Raw genomic sequence first — 27,855 nt, 5'->3', positions numbered from 1 at the left:
AGATGCTATGGAGACATAGTAAAGGTGCTATCAAAACCAACCTGAAGACTAATTAATTTAGTTGTATGTCTCCTCCACTAACTTGTAATACTCTCAAAAATCAGGGAGAGTAATTGTATTATTATTATTATTTTAAATTTCTTTCTTTCTTTTTCTTTTCTTTCCTTCCTTCCTTCCTTCTGTCCTTCCTTCCTTCCTTCCTTCCTTTTTTTCCTTTCTTTCGTTTCTTTCATTTCTTTCTTCGTTGCTGCACACCAGCTTTCTGTAGTTGCAGCGAGTGGGGGCTACTCTTTGTTGTGTTGCGTGGTCATCTCATTGCAGTGGCTTCTCTTGTTGCAAAGCATGGTCTCTAGGCACGTGGGCTTCAGTAGTTGTGGCATGTGGGCTCAGTAGTTGTGGCTTGCAGGCTCTAGAGCACAGGCTCAGTAGTTGTGGCACACGGGCTTAGTTGCTCCGCGGCATGTGGTATCTTCCTGGGCCAGGGCTCGAACCCGTGTCCCCTGCATTGGCAGATGGATCCTTAACCATTACGCCACCAGGGAAGTCCCAATTGTATTATTTTTATTCTTAGTGTTTGACTCATGGTAATTATCAGCATTTATTAAATGGTGGATAAATGCAAGCTAATATCTATCCATTTTTTCATAGTGATGTAGATTGCAAAAAAGTTGAATATTTATGGCTGTGTCTCAGTTTTTCTTGAAGGATAAGATTTTTGGTTTAATTGAAAAATAATTAGGCTTAGAATTATTTTGGTATTATATTTTCTTAAAATTGAATGTAAATATTGTCGTCTTTGTTTTAGAAAGCAAAACAACTGCAGGCTATTCTCTTTTGTAAGATGAAGAGAAATGCACAAGGTATATTAATATGTTAGTACATTTCGATTTACAATATACTTCAGATGCAGATACTTCAGATGCAGTATCTCAATTATATTTTGAAACAAGTCAGACAAACCCATTGAAATGGGGGCTGGGGAGATGAATGAAAATCAATTATAGAGAAATAAAGACAGTTACATTAGCATTCACACTTACATACAAAGTTGGGTGGGAAATCCGTGTGTTCTGGGAGCCAAGACTCCAAGAGAGATCTAGCAGGTGAATGGCAGAGATGAGGTGTGAACTCTGGTCTTCTGATTTTTAAGGCCAGTATCATATTTGAGTTAAACTAGAACTTTCCTTGATTTTTTTGTTTTTCAGAGATTGAAACCAACAAATCCAGCAGCCCAGAAGGCTCTCACGACACCTACGCATTATAAACTGACACCCCGCCCTGCCACCAGAGTCCGACCGAAGGCTTTACAAACAACAGGCACAGCCAAGTCACATCTCTTTGATGGGCTAGATGACGATGAACCATCCTTAGCCAATGGAGCATTCATGCCCAAGTGAGTTTCTGTTAAATTAGATGTAAAATATTAATATAAACTAAGTATAAAACTGTTTACTTAAATGTGCTACAAATGTTATATATACATTTTTTTTCTTATTGTGATAAATATAGAATATCACGAAGAAGAATAAAAATAACTCGATCACTCCGAGGGATAATCATAGTTAACATAACATGTTTTGGTTAACATCCTTCAAGTTTTGCATATATCATGTTATTTGGTTTTGTTTATGATAAGCTAGTGCTAGTGCTTACATTATTTTAAGCAGAAGACACTGTTTTCTTACAACTCAAATTGGCCAAACTAGTTAAGAAAAAATATATATACATATACACACATTTGTTTTCATTCCTATACATATAGATATTAATAAAATAATAAGTAATTACATTGAAAATAAATTCAGGAAAGATGTAGAAGAGTTGTTGGTAAACATTGAAAATTATACTTAAAGTATGCAAACATGCCTTATTAGAGTGTTAATATATCTACATGGGGGAAAAAAACTGAAGAAAAATATATACCAAAGTGTCAACAGTAGTTAACTTCTGGAGATATAATTTCAGGGCATTTCATTTCTAAGTTGTTTATTTTTCTAGATGCATTGCTAAACACACACAGAGGCTTTTTTTAAATACCGAATACTTTTCTAATCAGAAAGGAAAGCTTTTTTTTTTTTTTTTTTTTTAAAGCTTTGGGGGAAAAAGTAGGAATTCATCTCTTATAGTTCTTAGTCTATGAATGTTATAAAGTGTAAAAAATTATCACTCCTTTTTTTCTCTTAAAAGTATGGTGGGCAGCTGCTTCAGAAAAGATGGAAAGTCCGATTTTATGCATTTCTTTAGAACATCACTGGATTATTTTGAAGGCAGGGACTGCGTATTATTCATGTTTATGTCCCCAGCATTTAGCAAATTGTTCAGCTTAGAGTCACCCTTTTTAGTCCAGTCATCAGATCAACAACTTTCAGGGCAATTTCACCAGGTCTTAGGATCTACAAATATGATATACAAATAGAGAGGATTGGAGTGGGAAAACACACGTTTTGCTGTTAATATGGTATCCCCTTCCTGGCTTCTACTTCTGTGGTGTTGCTCTCAACAGTCTTTACTTGATGTATCAGAAGTACACGGGTTACCTGTCACTTTTCCTTGATTTACTTTCCTGGAAATGTGGCTTCCAGGAACCCACCACTTTTTTAGTTTTGTTCCTACCTTACTGGTTGCTCCTTCTGTCTCCCTTGCTGGTTCCTCTTCTTCCTGGCCTCTTAAAATTGGAGTGCCCCTAGGCTCAGTTCTTGATCACATTATCTTTACTCACCCCCAAAGTGATTTAATTTAATTCAAGACTTTTTGATCATCTGTAGTCTAATTCTCAAACTTTTATCTCCAGCCTGGACCTCTCTCACAAACTCCAGACTCTTATATCCAATATCCAGCCCTACTCAGCATCTCCACTTGCATGTCCAATAGACATTTATTTCAAAATTAATATGTCCAGAACTGAACTGATCTTCCACCTTAAAGCTGTTCCACCCAAAGCCTTTCCTGTTGCAGATAATTGCGTTTCTATCACTCTAGTTGCTCAGGCCAAAAATTTTGGAATCGTCATTGACTTTTTTCATACATCCCATATCTAAGCCATCAGCAAATCTTTGTTCTACCTTTAAAAATTATCCAGAATCTGACCAATTCTTACCACCTTCACTGCTACTAATTACCTTGATCCAAGGCACCATCATCTCTTGACTGAATTACTGCAGTATCTGCTAACTGATCTTTTTGCTTTTACCTTTGTTCCTTTGCATTCTGTTCAGAATACAACTAACAGTGATTCCTTTGAAGTGTAAGTCAGACCATGTCACTGTCTGTCCAAAACTCAATTGCGGTTCGTACTTCACCCAGTAAAAGCTGAATTCCTTACAATGGCACAATGAGGCCCTATAAGATCTGACGTTCCATTACCTCTGTAAACACATCTACTACTGTCTTCACTGTCTACTCCACTATAATCTCCTTGCTGCTGTTAGGACAAGAAAGGCATGCTATTGCCTTTGGATCGTTGCTCCAATTGTTCCCTTTGCCTAAAACACTTCTCCCCATAAATCCTAATAGCTAACTGTCTTACTCTTTACACAAATGTCACATCGGTGAATACTACTCTGGCCACCCTATTTTAAATTTTACCCGTCTTTTCTCGTGTCAGAACTCCCCATGTTCTTTTATTTATTTTTTTCTGCCAGTTATGCCAGCATCATTTGTTAAACAAACTGCACCTTTCCCAAGGGAATTTAAATGCCACCCTTGATGTATTAAGTCAGATTCTCTATTCAAGTTATATGCTTGTTCGTTTGCTTGTTTATTCTTTTTTTAAGTTTTAAATAACATTGAAATATAGTTGATTACAATGTTGTGGGGGTTTTTGTTATTTTGGCTGTGTTGGGTCTTCGTTGCTGTGCGTGGGCTTTCTCTAGTTGCAGCGTGCGGGGGCTACTCTTCGTTGTGGTGCGCGGGCTTCTCATTGCGGTGGCTTCTCTTGTTGTGGAGCACAGGTTCTAGGCACGTGGGCTTCAGTATTGTGGCTCGCGGGCTCAGTAGTTGTGGCTCGCAGGCTCTAGAGCACAGGCTGAGTAGTTGTGGCACACGGGCTTAGTTGCTGTGAACAAGACACATTCCTCTGTCACAAACTATGGGGGAAGAGAGATGTTGACAAAATAATCACAAGTGACAGGAGAAGTAGAGATTGCCACTGTAGGAGAGACAGAATGATGAAGGAAAGCTTCTCTGAGGATGTGTTGTTTAAACTGAGGAGGGATAGGGAGGACTGTCAGGCAGAGAGAGTATTTTGATATGTTTCTGGTTTGAAATACACATATATTTTTTTCAAGTGGATATAAATTTATTTTCCAGGTTTTTTTTTCAATGTTTGTTTCAAACATGACTTGACCAATTGGTGTTCTGTCTTGTATTTATCAAGATAGTCTCTCCCCCCACCACACCATTTATATAAAATACTGGAAAGTGCAAGTTGTTTCCTGGACATGAGGGAGAGGTCTTGAAGGGATAGAAAGGAGAGATTACAAGGTGTATGAGGAGACTTCTGGGTATTTATGGCTATGTTGTTTTTCTTGATTGTGATGATGGTTTCACTGGCGTATACACATGTTGAAACTTATGGAATTGTACAATTTAATATGTGCTGTTTACTGTATGTCAATTCTGAACTAATAAATAAATGTAGCAAGGTTGTGGGAAACAAGTTCAATACAAGTTCAAACGAGTAACTCTTATTCCTATATTGCTATATTCCTATAAGCCAAGTGAGGGCAGTGACGTAAATATGGCGAAATATACATGAATCTATCACTTGTTTTTACTTATGAAACCTGGTGTTCAAAGTCACATAGTTTTGCTTTCACAAATTGTGCAACACTTTTCTGTTCTTTGGCTTCTTGTGTCTGTCCTTTGTACCTGTCTCACCTTGATATTTCTGATTCCAGTCCTCTTCACATTTGCCTCACACTGTTTTTATGTTTCATATTTAGTTCCTTGTTTTTTACTTGTACGTTCTTCATGTGAAACATTTGATTAAACCATCTTCTCTCCTCCCCCCCACCCCACCCCTGTTGCTGTGTTTCCATCCATTGCAGCTAATATTTTCTGTGATCACCAGGTTGTTCGCTCTTTGGCCAGAAGGAACCCTTTCATGTTGGCTCCTAAGCCCTCTCCATAGATCCTGATAGTGTTTGGTAACTTACTTTCTTCTAAACTTTTTTTCCGGGCTTCCCTGGTGGCGCAGTGGTTGAGAGTCCGCCTGCCGATGCAGGGGACACGGGTTCGAGCCCTGGTCTGGGAAGATCCCACATGCCGTGGAGTGGTTAGGCCCGTGAGCCATGGCCTCTGAGTCTGCGCTTCTGGAGCCTGTGCTCCGCAACGGGAAAGGCCACAACAGTGAGAGGCCCACGTACCACAAAAAAAAAACACTTTTTTTCCTAATTTATTTATTTATTTATTTATTTTTGGCTGCGTTGGGTCTTCGTTTCTGCACGAGGGCTTTTTCTCTAGTTGCAGCAAGGGGGGGCCACTCTTCATCGCGGCGCACAGGCCTCTCACTATCGCGGCCTCTCTTGTTGCGGAGCACAGGCTCCAGACGCGCAGGCTCAGTAGTTGTGGCGCATGGGCATAGTTGCTCCGCGGCATGTGGGATCCTCCCGGACCAGGGCTCAAACCTGCGTCCCCTGCATTAGCAGGCAGATTCTCAACCGCTGCGCCACCAGGGAAGCCCAACTTACTTTCTTTTAGAGTTCACCATGTAAAATTTTGTCCGGGACTTTTTTGCCTGCTGTGTTCCTGATTTAGATTGGCTTGGATGTTCCTGTCTTATAATTTCCTTATCCAGTTTTGGTATAAAAATTAGGCTGACCTCATAAATTGTATCATTCCCTCTATTCTCTGGAAGACTTTGTGTAAGATAGGCCTTTCTCCCCCCCTTCCATTAGATGTTGGATACTGGTGAAGATACAAGTCTGAAGTGTTATTTGTAGTAAGGTGTTTTGTTTTAATTATTGACTTTAAAGTTATAGGACATCCGCTTTTTCATTCTTTTGAGTCACTTTTGACAAGTTATGTTCTTATACTATTAATTTCAGCTCATTAAAATTCCAAACTTACTGGCATAAAGTTGTTTAAAAATATCCTTACTGTCTTTTTCATTTTAGTAGAATCTGTGGGGATGTCTGTGTTTTCACTCCTGACATGTGGGTATTTTGTGCCTTCTCATTTTAGCAATGTGGTCAGGGATCTACCAGTTTTATTGACCACTTCAAAGAACTAACTTCTGGCATTATTGATGCTCTCGAGTCTGATTCCTCTTTCATTAATTTTTAATTTTATTTATCATTTTCACTAATATTTATTTTTAGTCCCTTCTCCCCTCTTTTTTTAAAAAATTTTTATTTATTTTATTTTTGGCTGCTTTGGGTCTTTGTTGCCTGCACGCAGGCTTTTCTCTAGTTGTGGCGAGCGGGGGCTACTCTTCGTTGTGCTGTGCAGGCTTCTCATTGTGGTGGCTTCTCTTGTTGTGGAGCATGGGCTCTAGGTGCGCGGGCTCAGTAGTTGTGGCTCGCCGGCTCTAGAACTCAGGCTCAGTAGTTGTGGTGCACAGGCTTAGTTGCTCCGCAAATGTAGGATCTTCATGGACCGGGGCTCCAACCCGTGTCCCCTGCATTGGCAGACGGATTCTTGACCACTGTGCTACCAGGGAGGTCCATTCCCCCCTCTTTTTATGGTATTTAATTTTCTGTTCTTTGTCTAAATGGATGCTTAGCTTTTATTTTCAACTTTCCTTCTTTTCAAATTTTAATATATGCATTTAGAGATGTAAATTTTCCTTTTAGTTCAGCTCTATTTGTACTCTACAAGTTTTCATATGGAGTACTCTTAATGTTCAAAAAATAATTATATGATAAATGCTTTCTGATTTTCATGGGGATTTTTGAGCCTGGGGTTATTCAAGAATATAAATTCCTAACATGGAGATTTTTAAGTTATCTCTTTGTTACTGATTTCTAGCTTATGTTCAAAAGAAAAAAGTACTTCAGGTGATTTCAGTTTTTTGAAACTTGTGGCTTCCTTTAATAGTCCAACATATGGTTAGTTTGCATAAACATTCCATATGTATTTGAAAATAATATTTATTCCATAATTGTTGGGTTTGGGGATATTAAATTAAACTAAGCTTGCTAATCATTTAGGTCTTCTACATACATAGTGATTTATTTGGTTTGGATATTTCAGTTACCTTATTTTCTTAACCTCCAAATCACAAAAACATATATGAACACATCTGCAGTTTTCCTAAATTTATATATTTTAATATTTAACAGCTTTTACAAATGTGTGCCTGAATTACTTGTGGTTTTTTTTACTAATTTTTATTGTAGTAAAATATACATAAAAATGGTTAAAATGGTAAAATTTATGTTACATACAATTACAGTTCAGTGGTGTTAAGTATATTTACAATATTGTGTAGCTATCACCACCAGTATCTCCAGAACTTCATCATCCCGAACAGAAACTCTGTACCTGCCATGCGATAATTCCCTATTTTCTTCTTCCCCCAGAAGAAGAAACCTGTTAACCTTTTAACCTCTATATTACTTTCTGTCTGTAAGAATTTGCCTATTTTAGATACCTCATATACAGAGAATCATACAGAATTTATTCTCTTTCATTTCTGGATTATTTTACTTGGCATAATGTTTTATTTTATTTGTTTAAATTACTTTTATTGGAGTATAGTTGCTTTACAATGTTGTGTTAGTTTCTGCTGTACAGCAAAATGAATCAGCCATACATATACACATATCCCCTCCCTTTTGGACTTCCTTCCCATTCATGTCACCACAGTGCATTAAGTAGAGTTCCCTGTGCTATACAGTATGTTCTCATTAGTTGGCATAACATTTTAGAGGTTCATTAAGTTGTAGCATGTATCAGACCTTCATTTTTTTTTTCTTTTTTCTTTTTTTTTTTTTTTTTGCGGTACGCGGGCCTCTCACTGTTGTGGCCTCTCCCGTTGTGGAGCACAGGCTCCAGATGCACAGGCTCAGCGGCCATGGCTCACAGGCCTAGCCGCTCCGTGGCATGTGGGATCTTCCCTGACCGGGGTATGAACCCGTGTCCCCTGCATCGGCAGGCGGATTCTCAACCACTGTGCCACCAGGGAAGCCCAGAAGTTCATTTCTTTTTAAGGCTGAATAATATTCCACTGTATGGTTAACCCACATTTTGTTTATCCATTCCATCTATTGATGGACTTTTGGGTTGTTTCCACCTTTTAGCTATGTGAATACTGCCGCTATAAATGTTGGTGTACAAGTATCAGAGTCCCAGTTTCAATTCCTTTGAGTATATATCCAGGACTGGAATTGTTTGCTCATACATTGATTCTATACTTAACCTTTTAAAGAACTGACAAACTGTTCAGGCTACCTGAAAAAGAATTCAGAGTAATGATAGTAAAGATGATCCCAAAACCTTGGAAATGGAATGGAGAAAATACAAGAAATGTTTAACAAGGACCTAGAAGAACTAAAGAGCAAACAAACCATGATGAACAACACAATAAATGAAATTTAAAATTCTCTAGAAGGAATCAATAGCAGAATAAATGAGGCAGAAGACCGGATAAGTGACCTGGAAGATAAAATAGTGGAAATAACTACCTCAGAGCAAAATAAAGAAAAACAAATGAAAAGAATTGAGGATAGTCTCAGAGACCTCCGGGACAACATTAAACACACCAACGTTCGAATTATAGGGGTCCCAGAAGAGGAAGAGAAAAAGAAAGGGACTGAGAAAATATTTGGAGAGATTATAGTTGAAAACTTCCCTAATATGGGAAAGGAAATAGTTAATCAAGTCCAGGAAGCGCAGAGTCCCATACAGGATAAATCCAAGGAGAAACACGCCAAGACACATATTCATCAAACTATCAAAAATTAAATACAAAGAAAACATGCTAAAAGCAGCAAGGGAAAAACAACAAATAACATACAAGGGAACTCCCATAAGGTTAACAGCTGATTTCTCAGCAGAAACTCTACAAGCCAGAAGGGAGTGGTGTGATATACTTAAAGTGATGAAAGGGAAAAACCCTACAACCAAGAATACTCTACCCAGCAAGAATCTCATTCAGACTTGATGGAGAAATTAAAACCTTTACAGACAAGTAAAAGCTAAGAGAATTCAGCACCACCAAACCAGCTTTACAACAAATGCTAAAGGAACTTCTCCAGGCAGGAAACACAAGAGAAGGAAAAGACCTACAATAACAAACCCAAAACAATTAAGAGGGGCTTCCCTGATGGCGCAGTGGTTGAGAGTCCGCCTGCTGATGCAGGGGACACGGGTTCATGCCCCGGTCCGGGAAGATCCCACATGCTGCAGAGCAGCTAGGCCCGTGAGCCGTGGCCGCTAAGCCTGTGCATCCGGAGCCTGTGCTCCACAACGGGAGAGGCCACAACAGTGAGAGGCCCGTGTACCGCAAAAAAAAAAAAAAAAAATTAAGAAAATGGTAATAGGAACATACATATCGATAACTACCTTAAGCGTAAATAGATTAAATACTCCAACCAAAAGGCATAGATTGGCTGAATGGATACAAGACAAGACCTGTATATATGCTGTCTGCAAGAGACCCACTTCAGACCTAGGGACACATGCAGACTGAAAGTGAGAGGTGGAAAAAGATATTCCATGCAAATGGAAATCAAAAGAAAGCTGGAGTAGCAATTCTCATATCAGACGAAATAGTCTTTAAAATAAACACTATTACAAGAGACAAAGGACACTACATAATGATCAAGGGATCGATCCAAGAAGAAGATATAACATTTGTAAATATTTATGCACCCAACATAGAAGCACCTCAGTACATAAGGCAAATGCTTACAGCCATAAAAGGGGAAATCAACGGTAACACAATCATAGTAGGGGACTTTAACACCCCACTTTCACCAATGGACAGATCATCCAAAATGAAAATAAATAAGGAAGCACAAGCTTTAAATGATACATTAAACAAGATGGACTTAATTGATATTTATAGGTCATTCCATCCAAAAATAACAATATACTTTCTTCTCATGTGCTCATGGAACATTCTCCAGGATAGATCATATTGTGGGTCACAAATCAACCCTTGGCAAATTTTCAAAAATTCAAATTGTATCAAGTATCTTTTCCAATCACAACACTATGAGACTAGGTATCAATTACAGGAAATGATCTGTAAAGAATACAAACACATGGAGGCTAAACAATACAGTACTAAATAACCAAGAGATCACTGAAGAAATCAAAGGGGAAATCAAAAAAATACCAAAAGACTGAAAACACAATGATCCAAAACCTATGGGATACAGCAAAAGCAGTTCTTAAGACGGAAGTTTATAGCAATACAGTCCTGCCTCAAGAAACAAGAAACATCTCAAACAATCCTGCTTCAAGAAATAAGAAACATCTCAAATAAACAACAGAACCTTATACCTAAAGCAATTAGAGAAAGAAGAACAAAAAACCCCAAAGTTAGCTGAAGGAAAGAAATCATTAAGATCAGATCAGAAATAAATGAAAAAGAAATGAAGGAAATGATAGCAAAGATGAGTAAAACTAAAAGCTGGTTCTTTGAGAAGATAAACAAAATTGATAAACCATTAGCCAGACTCATCAAGAAAAAAATGGAGAAGACTCAAATCAATAGAATTAGAAATGAAGAAGGAGAAATAACAACTAACACTGCAGAAATACAGAGCATCATGAGAGATTACTACAAGTAATTATATGCCAATAAAATGGACAACCTGGAAGAAATGGACACATTCTTAGAAAAGCACAACCTTTGGAGCCTGAACCAGGAAGAGAGAAAATATAAACAAACCAATGACAAGCACTGAAATTGAGACTGTGATAAAAATCTTCCAGCAAACAAAAACCCAGGACCAGATGGCTTCACAGACGAATTCCAGCAAACATTTAGAGAAGAGCTAACACCTGTCCTCCTCAAACTCTTCGAAAATATAGCAGAGGGAGGAACACTCCCAAACTCATTCTGTGAGGCCACCATCACCCTGATACCAAAACCAGACAAAGATGTTACAAAGAAAGAAAACTGCAGGCCAATATCACTGATGAACATAGATGCAAAAATCCTCAACAAAATACTAGCAAACAGAATCCAACAGCACATTAAAAGGATCATGCACCATATCAAGTGGGGTTTATCCCTGGAATGCAGGGATTCTTCAATATATGCAAGTCAATCAGTGTGATACACCATATTAACAAATTGAAGGAGAAAAGCCATATGATCATCTCAATAGATGCAGAGAATGCTTTCGACAAAATTCAGCACCCATTTATGATTAAAAAACCTTCAGAAAGTGGGCATAGAGGGAACTTACGTCAACATAATAAAGGCCATATATGACAAACCCACAGCCAACGTCATCCTCAATGTTGAAAAACTGAAAGCATTTCCACTAAGATCAGGAACAAGACAAGGTTGTCCACTCTCACCACTATTATTTAACATAGTTTTGGAAGTTTTAGCCACAGCAGTCAGAGAAGAAAAAGAAATAAAAAGGAATCCAAATCAGAAAAGAAGAAGTAAAGCTGTCACTGTTTGCAGATGACATGATACTATACATAGAGAATCCTAAAGATGCTGCCAGAAAACTACTAGAGCTAATCAATGAACTTGGTAAAGTAGCAGGATATAAAATTAATGCACAGAAATCTATTGCATTCTTATACACTAATGATGAAAAATCTGAAAGAGAAATTAAGGAAACATTCCCATTTACCACTGCAACAAAAAGAATAAAATACCTAGGAATAAACCTACCTAAGGAGACAAAAGACCTGTATGTATGCAGAAAACTAGAAGACACTGATGAAAGAAATTAAAGATGATCCAAACATGTGGAGAGATATACCACGTTCTTGGATTGGAAGAATCAACCTTGTGAAAGTGACTATGCTACCCAAAGCATCTACAGATTCAATACAATCAATCCTTATCAAACTACCAGTGGCATTTTTCACAGAACTAGAACAAAAAATTTCACAGTTTGTATGGAAACACAAAAGACCCCGAAGAGCCAAAGCAATCTTGAGAAAGAAAAATGGAGCTGGAGGAATCAGGCTCCTGGACTTCAGACTATACTACAAAGCTACAGTCATCAAGACAGTATGGTACTGACACAAAAACAGACATATAGATCAATGGAACAGGATAGAAAGCCCAGAGATAAAGCCACCCACATATGGTCACCTTATTTTTGATAAAGGCGGCACGAATATACAATGGAGAAGAGACAGCCTCTTCAATAAGTGGTGCTGGGAAAACTGGACAGCTACATGTAAAAGAATGAAACTAGAACACTCCCTAACACCATACACAAAAATAAACTCAAAATGGATTAAAGACCTAAATGTAAGGCCAGACACTGTAAAACTCTTAGAGGAAAACATAGGAAGTACACTCTTTGACATAAATCACAGCAAGATCCTTTTTGGCCCACCTCCTAGAGAAATGGAATTAAAAACAAAAACAGATGGGATCTAATGAAACGTAAAAGCTTTTGCACAGCAAAGGAAACCATAAACAAGATGAAAAGACAGCCCTCAGAATGGGAGAAAATATTTGCAAACAAAGCAACTGACAAAGGATTAATCTCTAAAATTTACAAGCAGCTCATGCAGCTCAATATCCAAAAAACAAACAACCCAATCCAAAAATGGACAGAAGACCTAAATAGACATTTCTCCAAAGAAGATATACAGATTAGCAACAAACACATGAAAGGATGCTCAACATCACTAATCACTAGAGAAAAGCAAATCAAAACTACAATGAGGTATCACCTCCCACCAGTCAGAATGGCCATCATCAAAAAAATCTACAAACAATAAACACTGGAGAGGGTGTGGAGAAAAGGGAACCCTCTTACACTGTTGGTGGGAATGTAAAATGATAAAGCCACTATGGAGAACAGTACGGAGGTTCCTTAAAAAACTAAAAATAGAACTACCATATGACCCAGCAATCCCACTACTGGACGTATACCCTGAGAAAACCATAATTCAAAAAGAGTCATGTACCACAATGTTCATTGCAGCTCTGTTTACAATAGCCAGGACATGGAAGCAATGTAAGTGTCCATCGATAGATGAATGGATAAAGAAGATGTGGCACATATATACAATGGAATATTAGCCATAAAAAGAAACGAAATTATTTGTAGTGAGGTGGATGGACCTAGAGTCTGTCATACAGAGTGAAGGCAGTCAGAAAGAGGAAAACAAATACCGTACACTAACACATATATATGAAATCTAAAAAAAAAAAAAATTTGTTCTGAAGGACCTAGGGGCAAGCCAGGAATAAAGACACAGACGTAGAGAATGGACTTGAGGACATGGGGAGGGGGAAGGGTAAGCTGGGTCGAAGTGAGAGAGTGGCATGGGCTACCAAATGTAAAATTGGTAGCTAGTGGGAAACAGCCACATAGCACAGGGAGATCAGCTCCATGCTTTGTGACCACCTAGAGGGGTGGGCTAGGGAGGGTGGGAGGGAGACGCAAGAGGGAGGAGATGTGGGGATATATGTATATGTATGGCTGATTCACTTTGTTATAAAGCCAAAACTAACACACCATTGTAGAGCAATTATACTCCACTAAAGATGTTAAAAAATAAAGGAAAAAAGAAAGAAAGAACTGCCAAACTGTTTTCCATAGCCACTGCACCATTTCACATTCCCACCAGCAGTGTACAATGTTTTAGTTTTCTCCGTATCCTTGTCAGCTCTTGTTATTTTCTGGTTTGTCTGTTTGTTTATAACAGCCATTCTGGTGGGGGTGAAGTGGTACCTCATGCTTGTAATTTGCATTCCCTTTATGATGTTGTGTATCTTACGTGGTTATTGGCCATTTATCTTCTTTGAAGAAAACTGTGGCAGTAACTGGAATTCGAGGATGATGATATTGACCTTCAGAGGTTTTTTTTGTTTTTTTTTTATGACAGTGCTTATTGAGATGAGTCATAGCTGAACTTAGGACCATGTGCTTTTTACTTTTAGTTCTTAACTCCAGGGGTAGAGACTTTTCAGGTCCCAACACAAAACAAGTGGCATTTACTAGTGACCCGCCCCTTGGTGGCTCTAGACTCATCTCTGCCTCCCTGGTCCCACAAGACTGTCAAGTTCACCATCAGCCTCTCAGCCTTCCCTTTGGATCCAAGAAGTCTCCAGGAGAAAAGCAACCCAAAATATTGGACACCTCCCTGTACCACTGTCCCCCCAGGTTGCTGGTACAGTCATTTTTTACTATCTTGTTGGCTCTTAATGCCTAGAAAGAGCTCTGAGTTTTCTGGTAATCCTTCCTAGGAGAATTAGTCTATATTACCTAGTCTACCATTAATAGGAGGGCAAGTTTTATTTTTCATGGAAATAATAATTTTTTATTGTCAAGTGCCTGTTTCATTGGCTTACTTAATACTTATTTAATAACATTACTATAAGGAGTATAAATAGCATACATAGGTAAGGAACAAACACTAGATGTTTGCTACTATATAACCCAGTTGTTGAGACTAGAATAAATAAGGGAGTGGCCTACCTACTTAGTGGTTGGTTTAGGGTGGCAGTGGGGGCGAGGGGTGGGGAGGCGGGTTGTTTGGTGGGTTTTTTTTGTTTTGCTTTGTTTTTGTTTTTTTTGTATGTACTGCACACCATGCGGGATCTTAGTTCCCCAACCAGGGATCAAACCCACTAAGTGGAAACGTGCATTGCTAACCACTGGATCTCCAGGGAATTCCCAGTGGTTGGTTTTTCTAAAAGAGGGAATGGAGTGCATTAGGTAATCCAGTGACTTTTTAAGTGGAGGTTGATTAAGATCTCTTATATGGTTTTTCTACTTAAAGCTGGTAAGCTGTAGAGGTTGTTGCCTTAAATAAACCTATTGTACACAAACTTGAACTTTTTAGGTATTCATGGTCATTTCCATCATTGGATATCAGGGGATTCTACCCCTCTTTCTTGTCTTTTTTTTAAAGAAACCTTTCTCATTTAATCAACAAACATCTATCCTATTTTCCTTCAAGGCAGCGTGCCAAGTTCTATGCAGGAGCAGTCATAAATCCTGACTGCCAAAAAAGAAAAAGTATTTAATGAGAGAAAAGACATGTAGAGTTCAAAAAGGGAAGAGTATTTTCTAGGGGATTTCCTACTTGGTTTTGATGTGCTTAGCTTATTCTTCCAAACACCAGAGTGTAATATATTTGAGACCTTGTGTTCTGGTTATATATTTATGGGATAAGTTGGTGAATTGAACTTGTTAGGTCAATTTTAGATATATATGAATTGAATAAGAGTGCCCCTTTCCACTCAAGGTTTTAAGATAGTCTTTGATGTAATTATGTGTGCCTGAGTTCTTTCTTTTTTTTCTTTTGGTCTCTGTTTATAGGAAGAGCATTAAGAAGTTGGTTTTGAAAAACCTTAACAATAGCAATCTCTTCTCTCCTGTTAATCGTGATTCAGAAGATCTAGCTTCACCATCGGATTATCCAGAAAATGGAGAGAGGTAAACTGAATTCTCATTTGGGTTACTTCTGGTAGAGGGCCTTGTGCTCACTTAGAAAAGATTCTGAGGGGCTTCCCTGGTGGCGCAGTGGTTGAGAGTCCACCTGCCGATGCAGGGGACAGGTTCGTGCCCCGGTCTGGGAAGATCCCACATGCCGCAGAGCAGCTGGGCCCGTGAGCCATGGCTGCTGAGCCTGCGCGTCCGGAGCCTCTGCTCCGCAACTGGTGAGGCCACAACAGTGAGAGGCCCACGTACCGCAAAAAAAAAAAAGAAAAGATTCTGAGCTTAGAATTTATTCATTCTATGAAATTTTATGAAGTTAGAAGTATTGGTTTGGCCAAGAAGTTCGTTCGGATTTTCCATAACATCTTACAGAAAAATCCAAACGAACTTTTTGGCCAACCCAATATTACAGCATATGAGCATCTAGAAGTTATGTTGTTTTGTTGCTTCTTGAGTACTTTAGACCTTAAAATTATTTTTCTGATTCAGTTCTGCAAAACTATTTTGGTATCCATGTATGTCATTTTGGATGGGGTTGTTAAAGTGATACACAGTCACTGTAACCAAACCAAAAAAATTAAAAGTATAGAAATATATAAAGGAGGAAGTACAAGTATATACACTGATTCTTAAGAGTTCAGTGTATATTCTTACAGTTTAAAAATTTATTTATAAATATATTCTTATATATTGTAGAGTTTATGCATGAAATAATATTCTATAACCTGCTTATTTCCATTTACTGTAAACACCTTTCCGTATCAATATGAATAACCTGCCTCCTCTTTTTAAATGAGTCTGTAACCATTATTGTAAATGTAAGGTAATTCAATCAGTTCTCTATTAGAGGACATTTAGATTATTTTGGTATTCCTATATTCAAAATAATGCTTCAATGTAAAATCCTTGTATATATGTCTTTGCCCTCCTGTTTTTTTTCTCTTTGGATAAAATTTTAGTTTGAGTTTTCATAAATGAATCATTAATACCTTATTGATTATAATATCAAAATTTTTAAATTTTCAGTTTTTTATTTTGAAATTCACCACTGATATTTGACCCCACATAGTAGACACCCCCCTTCCCCCTTTTAAACTAAATATTGTGATGCTCAGATTCGTTCATTCATGAAAATAGGTCAGTTAAAGCTGTGGAATCTACAGCCAGATTTCCTGGGTTACAATCCCAACTCTAGCACTTACAGCTTTGTGACCTTGGCAAGTTATTTTTCTGTGTCCGAGTTTTCTGTAAAATACAGAGAATGATAGCCTATTTTACAGGTTTACCGTCAGTATTAAGTGAATTTTTAATACATGGAATTACCTAGAACAGCACCAGATGCTAGTAAAAGCCTAGCAATGTTTGATTGTTACCATTTTACTATTTCTACTCAAGGGACTAAGATAGTATTTATTTTCTCCCTTTTCAGATTCAGTTTTCTGAGCAAACCAGTCGATGAAAACCATCAGCAGGATGGAGATGATGATTCTCTTGTGTCACGTTTTTATACTAACCCTATTGCCAAACCCATTCCTCAAACCCCAGAGAGTGCTGGAAATAAACATAACAGCAGCAACAGTGTGGATGATACCATTGTTGCATTAAACATGCGTGCTGCCTTGCGAAATGGGCTGGAAGGAAGCAGTGAAGAGACCTCTTTTCATGAGGAGTCACTGCAGGATGACCGAGAAGAAATAGAAAATAATACTTACCATATGCATCCAGCAGGTCAGATTCAGATTGGCACTTGAGTAATCTCCTACCAGTCATATGAGACCTCTTGTTTGTCACTGATTTTCAACATAATAGAAGTCAGCTATCTGAACTCCTCAATGTTTTTTATTGCATTTTATGGAAGTTAACACTTAAACACTTCTCACTGATGCTTTGGTTGATTTGGAATTCACTTTTTTTTGTACCTTTGGAGTAGTTAAAATTCATTTTATTAATTATCCTGATATAGTTTAAATATCCCAAATTTTGTATCCAGAGAGACTATCCTCATAATTTTTCCTAGCTTTATAAACTCACATATTGTTTTTATTAGTTTTTTAATTAAAATTATAGCAGTATTATCATATGAGATTTTTGAGATTTGAGTTAGACCATGCCTGACTAGAATAGGCATTCAAATGTTAGTGGTTGCTATGGTTATTATCACCTCAGTTCTGTGCTTTTCTTTTTTGTCCCCAACAGTGAACTGATTAGTTTTTCCACACTAATCCATGAAACAGTATAAACTACAAGATTGAAGTATCTTGATGGGATGCTTAAAGTTTGCCTTTTTTCTCTGTTGACTTAACATCTCATTTGGGTTTTGACAAATGTCATTACATTCCCTCTTCCCCCCTTTTAACTGAGGTACAATTTACATATAGTGAAGTACACAGATCTTGTGTTCATTTCAATGAATTTTGACATATATATATACTCAATCAAGAGATAGAACATTTCTTTCACCCTCGAAAGTTCTTTTGTGTCCCCATCTCAAGAAGTCAACCACAGTCTCGTTTCTGTCACATAGATTAGTTTTGCCTAGTCTTTTTTTTTTTTTTTAGTTTAAAGTTTGTCTTGATGTGTCTGTAAACTTGTTCTATATCTAAATTATCTTATTGCCTTCATATATATCTTTGGTCACTTGGTGCCCTAAGGAAACAAATTTATACTTTCACATTAAGAATCCTATGTTATCTGTATTTGTGTTTAGACATCTACTATTGCATCTTAAATATCCAGTCTAGATTTTTTTTTATTTCTAGTTTTCTCACTGACCTTTTTTGCCACCTCCCAATTTAAAATTCCATGCTCAAGGACACTTTAACAACCCTCTAAAACTTGCCCATAGAGAAGCAAGTTAAGCATGTGAGTGGGCATTGCTGGAGGCTGGAATTTGATCTTATATTGGCCTTAAACTCTTCCTCTCAGAGAGCAAGTTAGCCTGATCTCTTCCTATAAATGGAACAAGGAGTGACTAGAACAAGCATACCCATGCTATATTTTCTTTGATTTCTTCAGAAATCTGCCTAGTTAGCACTTTTTAAAATAACATCAATGTAGTCCTTTAAGTTTCCATTTGACTGTGGGACTTTCTCATGTAGGATTTTTCATCTTGATTTTAGCTCTCAATTTGAGGATGTAAATTTGAAAGATACAAGAGGTTTATAGAAGGCAATAACATGTAAAACTAAAAGCATTGGTTTTGGAGTTTTAGCTCCACCTCTAATCCACCGAATTACCACATAAGCCAAAAACCTGGGTTTGTACATCTTCCATGTGTAAAATAAAAGAAAAAAATAAGTCTTTCCCAGAATGTATTCTATGGAATGCCTTTCATAGTGCAAGTATGTTAATAGGTGTCATATGAAAAGGAAGTTCTGTGGTTAAATAAGTCTTGGAAACACTGGATTAAGTAAATAGATGTCATTGTTTTGTGAGTTTTCAGAACCTGTAATATACTATCTTGTGCATGTTCTCCAAACTTACTTAACCATGAGGTTTTTTTAAAAAAACACTTGGTTTCTCTTACGAATAGTGTTTCTTAGAAAAGCAGATTGAAAAAAAAAAAGAAAACTAGCTTGGAAAAATGCTTTATTCCTATATATTTTCTCTTTTTATAATAATTTACTGATTATTTCAGGTAATTTTTAAAATTATCCATTCTGTAGAAAAATTTTAAAAAGGAAAAAGTGAAATAAATATTACTGAAAATTCCTCTACCTGAGGTCAGTCACAACTGGTATTTTCTGTTTCTTTTGTCATAGGCATCGTTCTCACTAAGGTTGGCTACTATACTATTCCATCCATGGATGACCTAGCTAAAATTACCAATGAAAAAGGAGAGTGCATTGTCTCTGACTTCACTATTGGTCGTAAAGGTGAGTGTGAATTTAAGAGTTAGTAGTGTATAAGCCAGAGATCTTCACTTTATTTTTGTAATTAAGTAAAGGAAGCTCTTGATAGCTAAATTTGTTTTTTACCTACATTTGGACCCACCTTGGCCTGAATAGGCACTTTGATTGACAAGTAACAAAAAAGACTAGAACTTTGTAACAGTCTTTACAAAGACTGTAAGTATTTAGTAAGTATTTGGCTCATTGCAATTTTCTACAATTAAAATACTGTAAACAGCAAGAAATACTAAGTGAGAAAATTAATAGTTGACAAGAGATGGGTAATATTTAGGTTCAACTTCATATTAAGTTATTACAGATAAAATTTTCTTGAGGAAAAATCTCATCTTTCTGTATTGTATTAAAAGAAGGGCTCAAGTATTTTAATTCATACTGCAGGCTAGGTGTTAAGGGTTGTTTATGTAGCAGCCGTACAGATATTTGGGGAGAGATTTTAAAAGGCTATTTTGAGGATAATGTTAAGTGCTGTAAAAATGCACATGTTAAATCAGATAAATGTATTTGATGTCACCTTCTAATACATATTATAGATGAAATAACCCATTCAAGGAATTGCTGGGTGATTTAGAATATTGATTAATGTTTAAAGCTGCTTGCTCCTTCTGATTATATAATCACTAGAAGTATGAAATGGGTATTTGTCCTCTATACAGGATGAGTTTTTAACTGTTTGCTCTGATTTATAGGTTATGGTTCAATCTATTTTGAAGGAGATGTGAATTTGACAAATCTAAATTTAGATGACATTGTGCATATCCGAAGGAAAGAAGTGATTGTCTACTTAGATGATAACCAAAAACCACCTGTGGGTGAAGGGCTAAATAGGTATGAATTTATTTACATATTTAAAAAATTATCAGCTAAATCACAATTTTTTCTGTTAACACAAATGTATTCATATTATATACATTTTTTTTGCAACTTGTCCCTTTGACTTACTATAGTGTGTGTGATTATTGTTTCTCTACTTTCATTTAAAAGTATAAGTGAATTTGATTGTAATCTCTATAGGTTAAAATAACTGCACTCTGAGTTGATTTACAATATTATTTTATTCATTCATTCATTCTCATTTTTATTCAGTTGCTTATTCAAAACTTTTAATTTAGTAACTACGGTATGCCAAGATTTAAGATGTAATGGTGAACCTCAAGAATTTGTGGTCTTATGGGAAAGATTTACATTTAAAAATCATAGAAATATATATAGAATTTACAATCTTTTGCATTTTTTTGTGTTTTCCATATGCATTAAACTCACCCCAAAGGTCTGAATAAACAATTTCTCAAAGCCAAAAAAAAAAAAAAAAGTATAAGTGATAGGGGCTTCCCTGGTGGCGCAGTGGTTGAGGGTCCACCTGCCAATGCAGGGGACACGGGTTCGTGCCCCCGTCTGGGAAGATCCCACATGCCGTGGAGCGGCTGGGCCCATGAGCTATGGCCCCTGAGCCTGCACATCCGGAGCCTGTGCTCCACAACAGGAGAGGCCCCAACAGTGAGAGGCCCACGTACTGCAAAAAAAAAGAAGAAAAAAAAAAATATATATATATAAAGTGATAAAGAAATGCTATAGTATGACTTTTTTGACTTCTTTTCCCTAATATCATCAGGTCCAATTGGTTAGTTCCCAAAAACTTTTGGGAAACGCTTTTTTTGTGGCATCTTAGTTCCCCAACCAGGGATCGAACCCTTGCCCTCTGCAGTGGAAGCACAGATTCTTAACCACTGGACTGCCAGGAAGTCCCGGAAAATGCTTTTTAATACTATTTTTTTCTTGTTTCTGCTGTGACTGTGCTTAACTCTTTCTCTATATTTTAGTGTGAGATACTAGCTTCTAATATGGTCCACGAGAAAGGGCCATAATTAAAGTCATTTATGTTCACAACCCACTGATATTGAATCATGAAGAAATAGAAGCTCTGGGATTTCCCTGGTGTGCAGTGGTTAAGAATCTGCCTGCCAGTGCAGGGGACACGGGTTCAAGCCTGGTCTGGGAAGATCCCACGTGCTAAGCAACTAAGCCTGTGCACCACAACTACTGAGCCTGCGCTCTAGAGCCCGTGAGCCACAACTACCGAAGCCCACGTGCCTGGAGCACGTGCTCCACAACAGGAGAAGCCACCTTAATGAGAGGCCCGCGCACCACAACGAGGAGTGGCCCCCACTTGCCACAACTAGAGAAAGTCTGCACGCAGCAATGAAGATCCAACACAGCCAAAAAATAAATAAATTTATAAATAATAATAAAAACAAAGAAATAGAAGCTCTGAACAGCCCTGTAACTAATAAGGAAATTGAATTAGTAATCAATGCGCCCTGCCCTGGTGCCCGCTTCACCCAAGCACTGGACCAGATGGCTTCACTGGTGAATTATACCAAACATTTAAAGAAGAATTTACACCATTCTCCTCAAAACTCTTCCCAAAAATTGAGGGAACACTTTTTAATTCTTTGAGGCAAGCATTACCCTGACTCCAAAGCTAAACAAAGATGCTACAAGAAAAGAAAACTACAGACCAAAATATCTTTTTTTTTTTTTTTTTTTTTTTTGCGGTATGCGGGCCTCTCACTGCTGTGGCCTCTCCCGTTGCGGAGCACAGGCTCCGGACGCGCAGGCCCAGCGGCCATGGCTCACGGGCCCAGCCGCTCCGCGGCATATGGGATCCTCCCAGACCGGGGCACGAACCCGCATCCCCTGCATCGGCAGGCGGACTCCCAACCACTGCGCCACCAGGGAGGCCCCAAAATATCTTTAATAAATATTGATGTAAATATCCTAAACAGAATACTAGCAGACAGAATTCAACACTGCATCGATTGGATTACACACCATGACCAAATGGGATTTATTTCTGGAATGCACAGATGGCTTAACATACAAAAATTGATGAATGTCATGCATAACACTTACAAAGGAAGAAAACCACATGATCATCTTGGTGCAGAAAAAGCCCTAGACAGAATTCAACACCTTTTCATTATAAAGACACTCAGCAAAATAAAGATAGAAGGAAACTACCTCAGCATAAAACAGCCATATTTGAAAAACCCACAGTGAACATCATACTCAGTAGTGAAAGACTGAGAGCTTTTCTTCTAAGATGAGGAACAAGACAAGGATGCTTGCTTTTGCCACTGCCGGAAGTCCGGGCCAAAGCAATTAAACAAGAAAAAGAAATAAAAGACATTCAAATTGAAAAGAAAGTAACATTATCTCTGTTCACAGATGATGTGATCTTTTTTTTTTTAATTTTTACTTATTTTTTTGGCCGTGCCATGCGGCATGTGGGATCTTAGTTTCTTAACCAGGGATCAAACCCATGCCCGCTGCAGTGGAAGTGTGGAGTCTTAACCTCTGGGATGCTAGGGAAGTCCCAGATAATGTGATCTTATATGTAGAAAGCCTAAAGATTCTACAAAAAACTTTACAGCTAATAAACAAATTTAGTAAGGTAGCAAGGTACAAAATCAACATGCAAAAAACAGTTGAGTTTCTGTACGCTGACAATAATCTGAAAAGGAAGTTAAGACAGTTTCATTTACAGTAGCATCAAGAAGAATAAAATACTTAGGAATAAACTTAACCAGGGAGGCAAAAGACTTGTACACTGAAAACTACAAAACACTGCTGAGAGAAATTAAAGAAGACATATAAATGAATAGATATCCCATGTTCATGGATAGGAAGACTTAAAATTGTTAAGATATCCATACTACCCAAAGCAGTCTACTGATTTAATGCAATCCCTATCAAAATCCCAACTGCATCTTTTGCAGAAATAGAAAAAATGATCCTAAAACATATGGAATCTCAAGGGTACCATGAATAACCAGACTAATCTTGAAAAATAACAGAGCTGGAGAACTCACACTTCCTGACTTGAAAAACAAAGCTACAGTAACCAAAACAGTGTGTTACTGGCATAAAGACAGACATATAGAGTAATGGAACAGAATAGAGAGCCCACACATATATGGTTAAATGGTGACAGGGTTGCCAAGACCATGCAATGGAGAAAGAACAATCTCTTCAGCAAATGGTTTTGGGAACACTGGATATCCACAACAGAAGAATGAAGTTGTACCCTTACCTTATGCCATAAATAAAAATGAACTCAAAATTGATCAAAGACCTAAAACATAAGACTTAAAACTATAAAACTCTTAGAATATGTTTCACAACATATATGGCAAAGATTTCCTGGGTACGACACTGAATGCATAGGCAACAAATAGTAAAAATAAATAAACTGGACTACACCAAAATTTAAAACTTCTGTACATCAAAGGGCATAATCAACAGAATGAAAAGCCAGCAAATCATATATCTAATAAGGGGTTAATATCCAGAATATGGGGCTTCCCTGGTGGCACAGTGGTTGAGAATCTGCCTGCCAATGCAGGAGACACGGGTTTGAGCCCTGGTCTGGGAAGATCCCACGTGCCGTGGAGCAACTGGGCCCGTGAGCCACAGTTACTGAGCACGCGCCTCTGGAGCCTGTGCTCCACAACAAAAGAGGCCGCGATAGTGAGAGGACCGCGCACTGCGATGAAGAGTGGCCCCCGCTTGCCACAAGTAGAGAAAGCCCTCGCACAGAAACGAAGACCCAACACAGCCATAAATAAATTAATTAATTAATTTTAAAAATATATCCAGAATATGAAGAACTTCTATAGCTCAACCATTTAAAAAAAATCTAATTAAAAATGGGCAAAGGACTTGAATACATGATTCTCCAAATACGATAAACAAGTGGCCAACAAGCATATGAAAAGATGCTCAACATTGATAATAATTAGGGAAATGCAAATCAAAACCACAGTGAGGGGCTTCCCTGGTGGCACAGTAGTTGAGAGTCTGCCTGCCAATGCAGGGGACCCAGGTTCGTGCCCCAGTCCAGGAAGATCCCACATGTCGCGGAGTGGCTGGGCCCGTGAGCCATGGCCGCTGAGCCTGCGCGTCCGGAGCCTGTGCTCCGCAACGGGAGAGGCCACAACAGTGAGAGGCCCGCGTACCGCAAAAAAAAAAAAAAAACCACAGTGAGTTATCACACCGCTTAGGAGGTTACTTTAAAAGAAAAATAGCATGTTTTTGCAAGAGTGTGGAGAAATTAGAACCTTTGTGTATTGTTGGTGGGAATGTAAAATGTGGTGCAGCTGCTATGGGAAAGAGTATATGGTGGTTCCTCAAAAAATTAAAAATGAACCAGCAGTTCTACTTCTGAGTATATATCCAAAAGAATTGAAAAATAGAGTCTTGAAAAAATATGTACACACCCATATTCATAGCAGCACTGTTCATAATAGCCAAACGGGAGAAAAAACCCAAGTGTCTGTGAATAAACAAAATGTATGTACACACAGTGGAATATTATTTAGCCTTAAAAAGGAAGGAAACTTTGACACATGCTACGGAACAGATGAACCTTCAGGACATTATACTAAGTGAAATACGCCAGTTGCTTGCAGAAAGACAAATAATGTATGGGTCAACTTATTTGAGGCATGTAGAGAGTCAGATTCATAGAAACAGACAGTAGAATGGTGATGATAACTTTTGTTATACCTTTTTAACCACAATAAAAATTAGTGTTAAAAAAAGTCATCTGTTATTATGTGGTAATCACTGTACTAAATGCAAGGCATACTGGATGAATAGGACACAGTCCTTGATCTCAAATATTGCTGTTAGAAGGATTACATTACCATTATCATCAATTCACACTCATTATTTAATGGTTAATACTGCGATGTTCCTAATACCTCACTCTGCAGGCATTCATTGTTAATGGTAGTTGCTGCTATTATTACTGTTGTTGTTATGTACAGTAGCACTTTGAGACCTTCACTAAGACTTAGGTCTTTGCACTGGACTGTTAACACCGGACTTGGTCGAGGATGCATAACTTAAGTGTTACTAAAATCAGATTGGGGACGCTGGTGGCACAGTGCTTAAGAATCTGCCTGCCGCAGTGGTTAAGAATCTGCCTGCCAATGTAGGGGACACGGGTTCAAGCCCTGGCTCAGGAAGATCCCACATGCTGTGGAGCAACTAAGCCCGTGCGCCACAACTACTGAAGCCCGTGCTCCGCAACAAGAGAAGTCACCGCAACGAGAAGCCTGTGCACCGCAACGAGAAGCCTGCGCACCACAACAAAGAGTAGCCCCCACTCACCGCAACTAGAGGAAGCTCACGCACAGCAATGAAGACCCAACACAGACAATCAATCAATCAATCAATAAGAGAATCCGCCTGCCAGTGTGGGTGATACGGGTTCAATCCCTGATCCAGGAACATCCCACCTGCCACGGAGCAACTAAGCCCGTGTGCCACAACTACTGAGCCCACGTGCTGCAGCTGCTGAAGCCCGCGTGCCTAGAGCCCGTGCTCTGCAGCAAGAGAAGCCACCGCAGCAAAGAGTAGCCCCTGCTCACCGCAACTAGAGGAAGCCCCAGCACAGCAACGAAGAACCAATGCAGGCTCCTCCCCCCGCCCCCCATCCACAAAAAAAAAAATCAGATTGGAGGTGCTTCCCTGGTGGCGCAACGGTTGAGAATCCGCCTGCCAATGCAGGGGACACAGGTTTGAGCTCTAGTCCAGGAAGATCCCACATGCTGCGGAACAGCTAAGCCCATGCGCCACAACTACTGAGCCTGCACTCCAAAGCCTGTGAGCCACAAGTATTGAAGCCCGCATGTCTAGAGCCCATGCTCCGCAACAAGAGAAGCCACCACAATGAGAAGCCCATGCACCACAACGAAGAGTAACCCCCACTCGCCACAACTAGAGAAAAGCCCACACGCAGCAATGAAGGCCCAATGCAGCCCAAAATAAATAAATAAATAAATTTACTAAAAAAAAATCGGATTGGAAATAATTGGTGTACCATGGTAGTTTGAAGTAAGTGGGGTTTGACACTCTTGAACCAGATATTTAGCTAGTTGATGTGGGGGTAATTCCTTACTCTTAAGCCCATCTACCTAGGAGCCAACAAGACTCAAGTTTATGAAACACCTGCAGAATAATTCCACAGTAACACAGGTACCTTTATTTGCTGTGTATATATGTGTTACTTGTCTTTCTGGTCATAAATATGAAACATTTACACTTTACTTGATTGTACATTACAGGAAGGCTGAAGTTACATTGGATGGAGTTTGGCCAACAGATAAAACATCTCGTTGTTTAATAAAGAGCCCAGATCGACTTGCTGATATCAACTATGAGGGAAGATTGGAAGCAGTTTCAAGGAAACAGGGAGCTCAGTTCAAAGAGTACCGTCCTGAAACTGGTTCTTGGGTATTTAAGGTATAGTCATTTAACCTAGTTCTTATAAACTGTAGTTATAAACTGTGTTAGAAGAGATCCTTTTTTAAATTCTATTTCTACAAATTAGGAAATAGATATAGAAATCCATCATAATTTGCTTCAAATTACACATCTCATTAAACCCCAGAGCAGTAAGGAGCTATTATAAACTTTTTGAGCACATGATTCAAGTTCTACACCCCATCTTATGACCATTTAGATACACTTCTATGGTGTGTTTTTCTAATTTGTGGCATCACTGGGGACATCAGGCAGAATTTTTGTCTCTTGGTAGATCACCTCTTCCTAAATAATTTTTATTCTTTTAAAGATTTCTGGGTGTGTAGAGGTTGACTTCCTCCCTTCCTTGATAGTTCAGTCCAGTGGATTCTTTCTCTTCTAGACCAGTTGGATTATTTAGCTTGTTGAAGGCCCTTGTGTAGGTAGGGAACAACTAGGCAGTACATACACACACACGTGCGCGCACACGCAATATATACATATATACCGAAAATAGTAATGACTCTTCTGGATTTGGTTTCCTGTATTAATACAGAAAGTTAGTAATTATGAGCAACTGGTACACGCACCAAACATCATCTAAATCGTAGAAAAAAAACAGTAAAGTGTGATACGTGACATTTCATTGTGCTTTAAATATTTTGATCTCTCTTTTTTTTTTTTTTTGAAGCTAATTCTGTAAGATTGCAAGGGCAAGTATAATGGAAGCCCTTCTGAATATAACAGTGTTAAAAGTGATTTTGTTGGATTCTTCTCTTCCTTAGGTCTCTCATTTTTCTAAGTATGGCCTTCAGGATTCTGATGAAGAGGAGGAGGAACGGCCATCCAAAACTAGTACAAAGAAGTTGAAGACTGCCCCTTTACCTCCTGCAGGCCAGGCCACCCCATTCCAGATGGCTCTTAATGGCAAACCAGCACCTCCGCCCCAGGTAGAGACGGGACAATGAATTTGAATGGAGTCCATGATACAGACGTTGAAAGCAAGTCATTCAGCTAGTACAAAGCTGTTTTATGACCCCGGAACTTTGAAGAGTACAAATGTATTGGCAATCATGTTAAGACAA

The 27,855-nt window shown here is 38.4% G+C and overlaps 1 protein-coding gene across 13 annotated transcripts in view; it reads left to right on the top strand.

Annotated features, from left to right (window-relative positions):
* The window catches only part of NUP98 (nucleoporin 98 and 96 precursor), a gene marked incomplete at its 3' end in the record, with an annotated part of 103,690 nt that overhangs the window by 47,663 nt on the left and 28,172 nt on the right, over positions 1-27,855 (top strand). For all 13 annotated transcript variants that reach the window (XM_082626781.1, XM_082626782.1, XM_082626772.1 and 10 more), the window contains 7 exons: positions 1,206-1,393; positions 15,432-15,548; positions 16,981-17,279; positions 19,313-19,426; positions 20,149-20,287; positions 26,593-26,770; positions 27,556-27,720. In XM_082626781.1, the coding sequence (XP_082482907.1) occupies positions 1,206-1,393; positions 15,432-15,548; positions 16,981-17,279; positions 19,313-19,426; positions 20,149-20,287; positions 26,593-26,770; positions 27,556-27,720 (1,200 nt within the window). The remainder of the gene's footprint in view (positions 1-1,205; positions 1,394-15,431; positions 15,549-16,980; positions 17,280-19,312; positions 19,427-20,148; positions 20,288-26,592; positions 26,771-27,555; positions 27,721-27,855) is intronic.

This window comes from Mesoplodon mirus (assembly GCF_964341445.2).
Source record: "Mesoplodon mirus genome assembly, chromosome: 7".
NCBI classification, from domain to species: domain Eukaryota; kingdom Metazoa; phylum Chordata; class Mammalia; order Artiodactyla; family Ziphiidae; genus Mesoplodon; species Mesoplodon mirus.
Note: the sequence above shows the minus strand (reverse complement) of the source record. Positions and strands in the feature narration are given on the sequence as shown.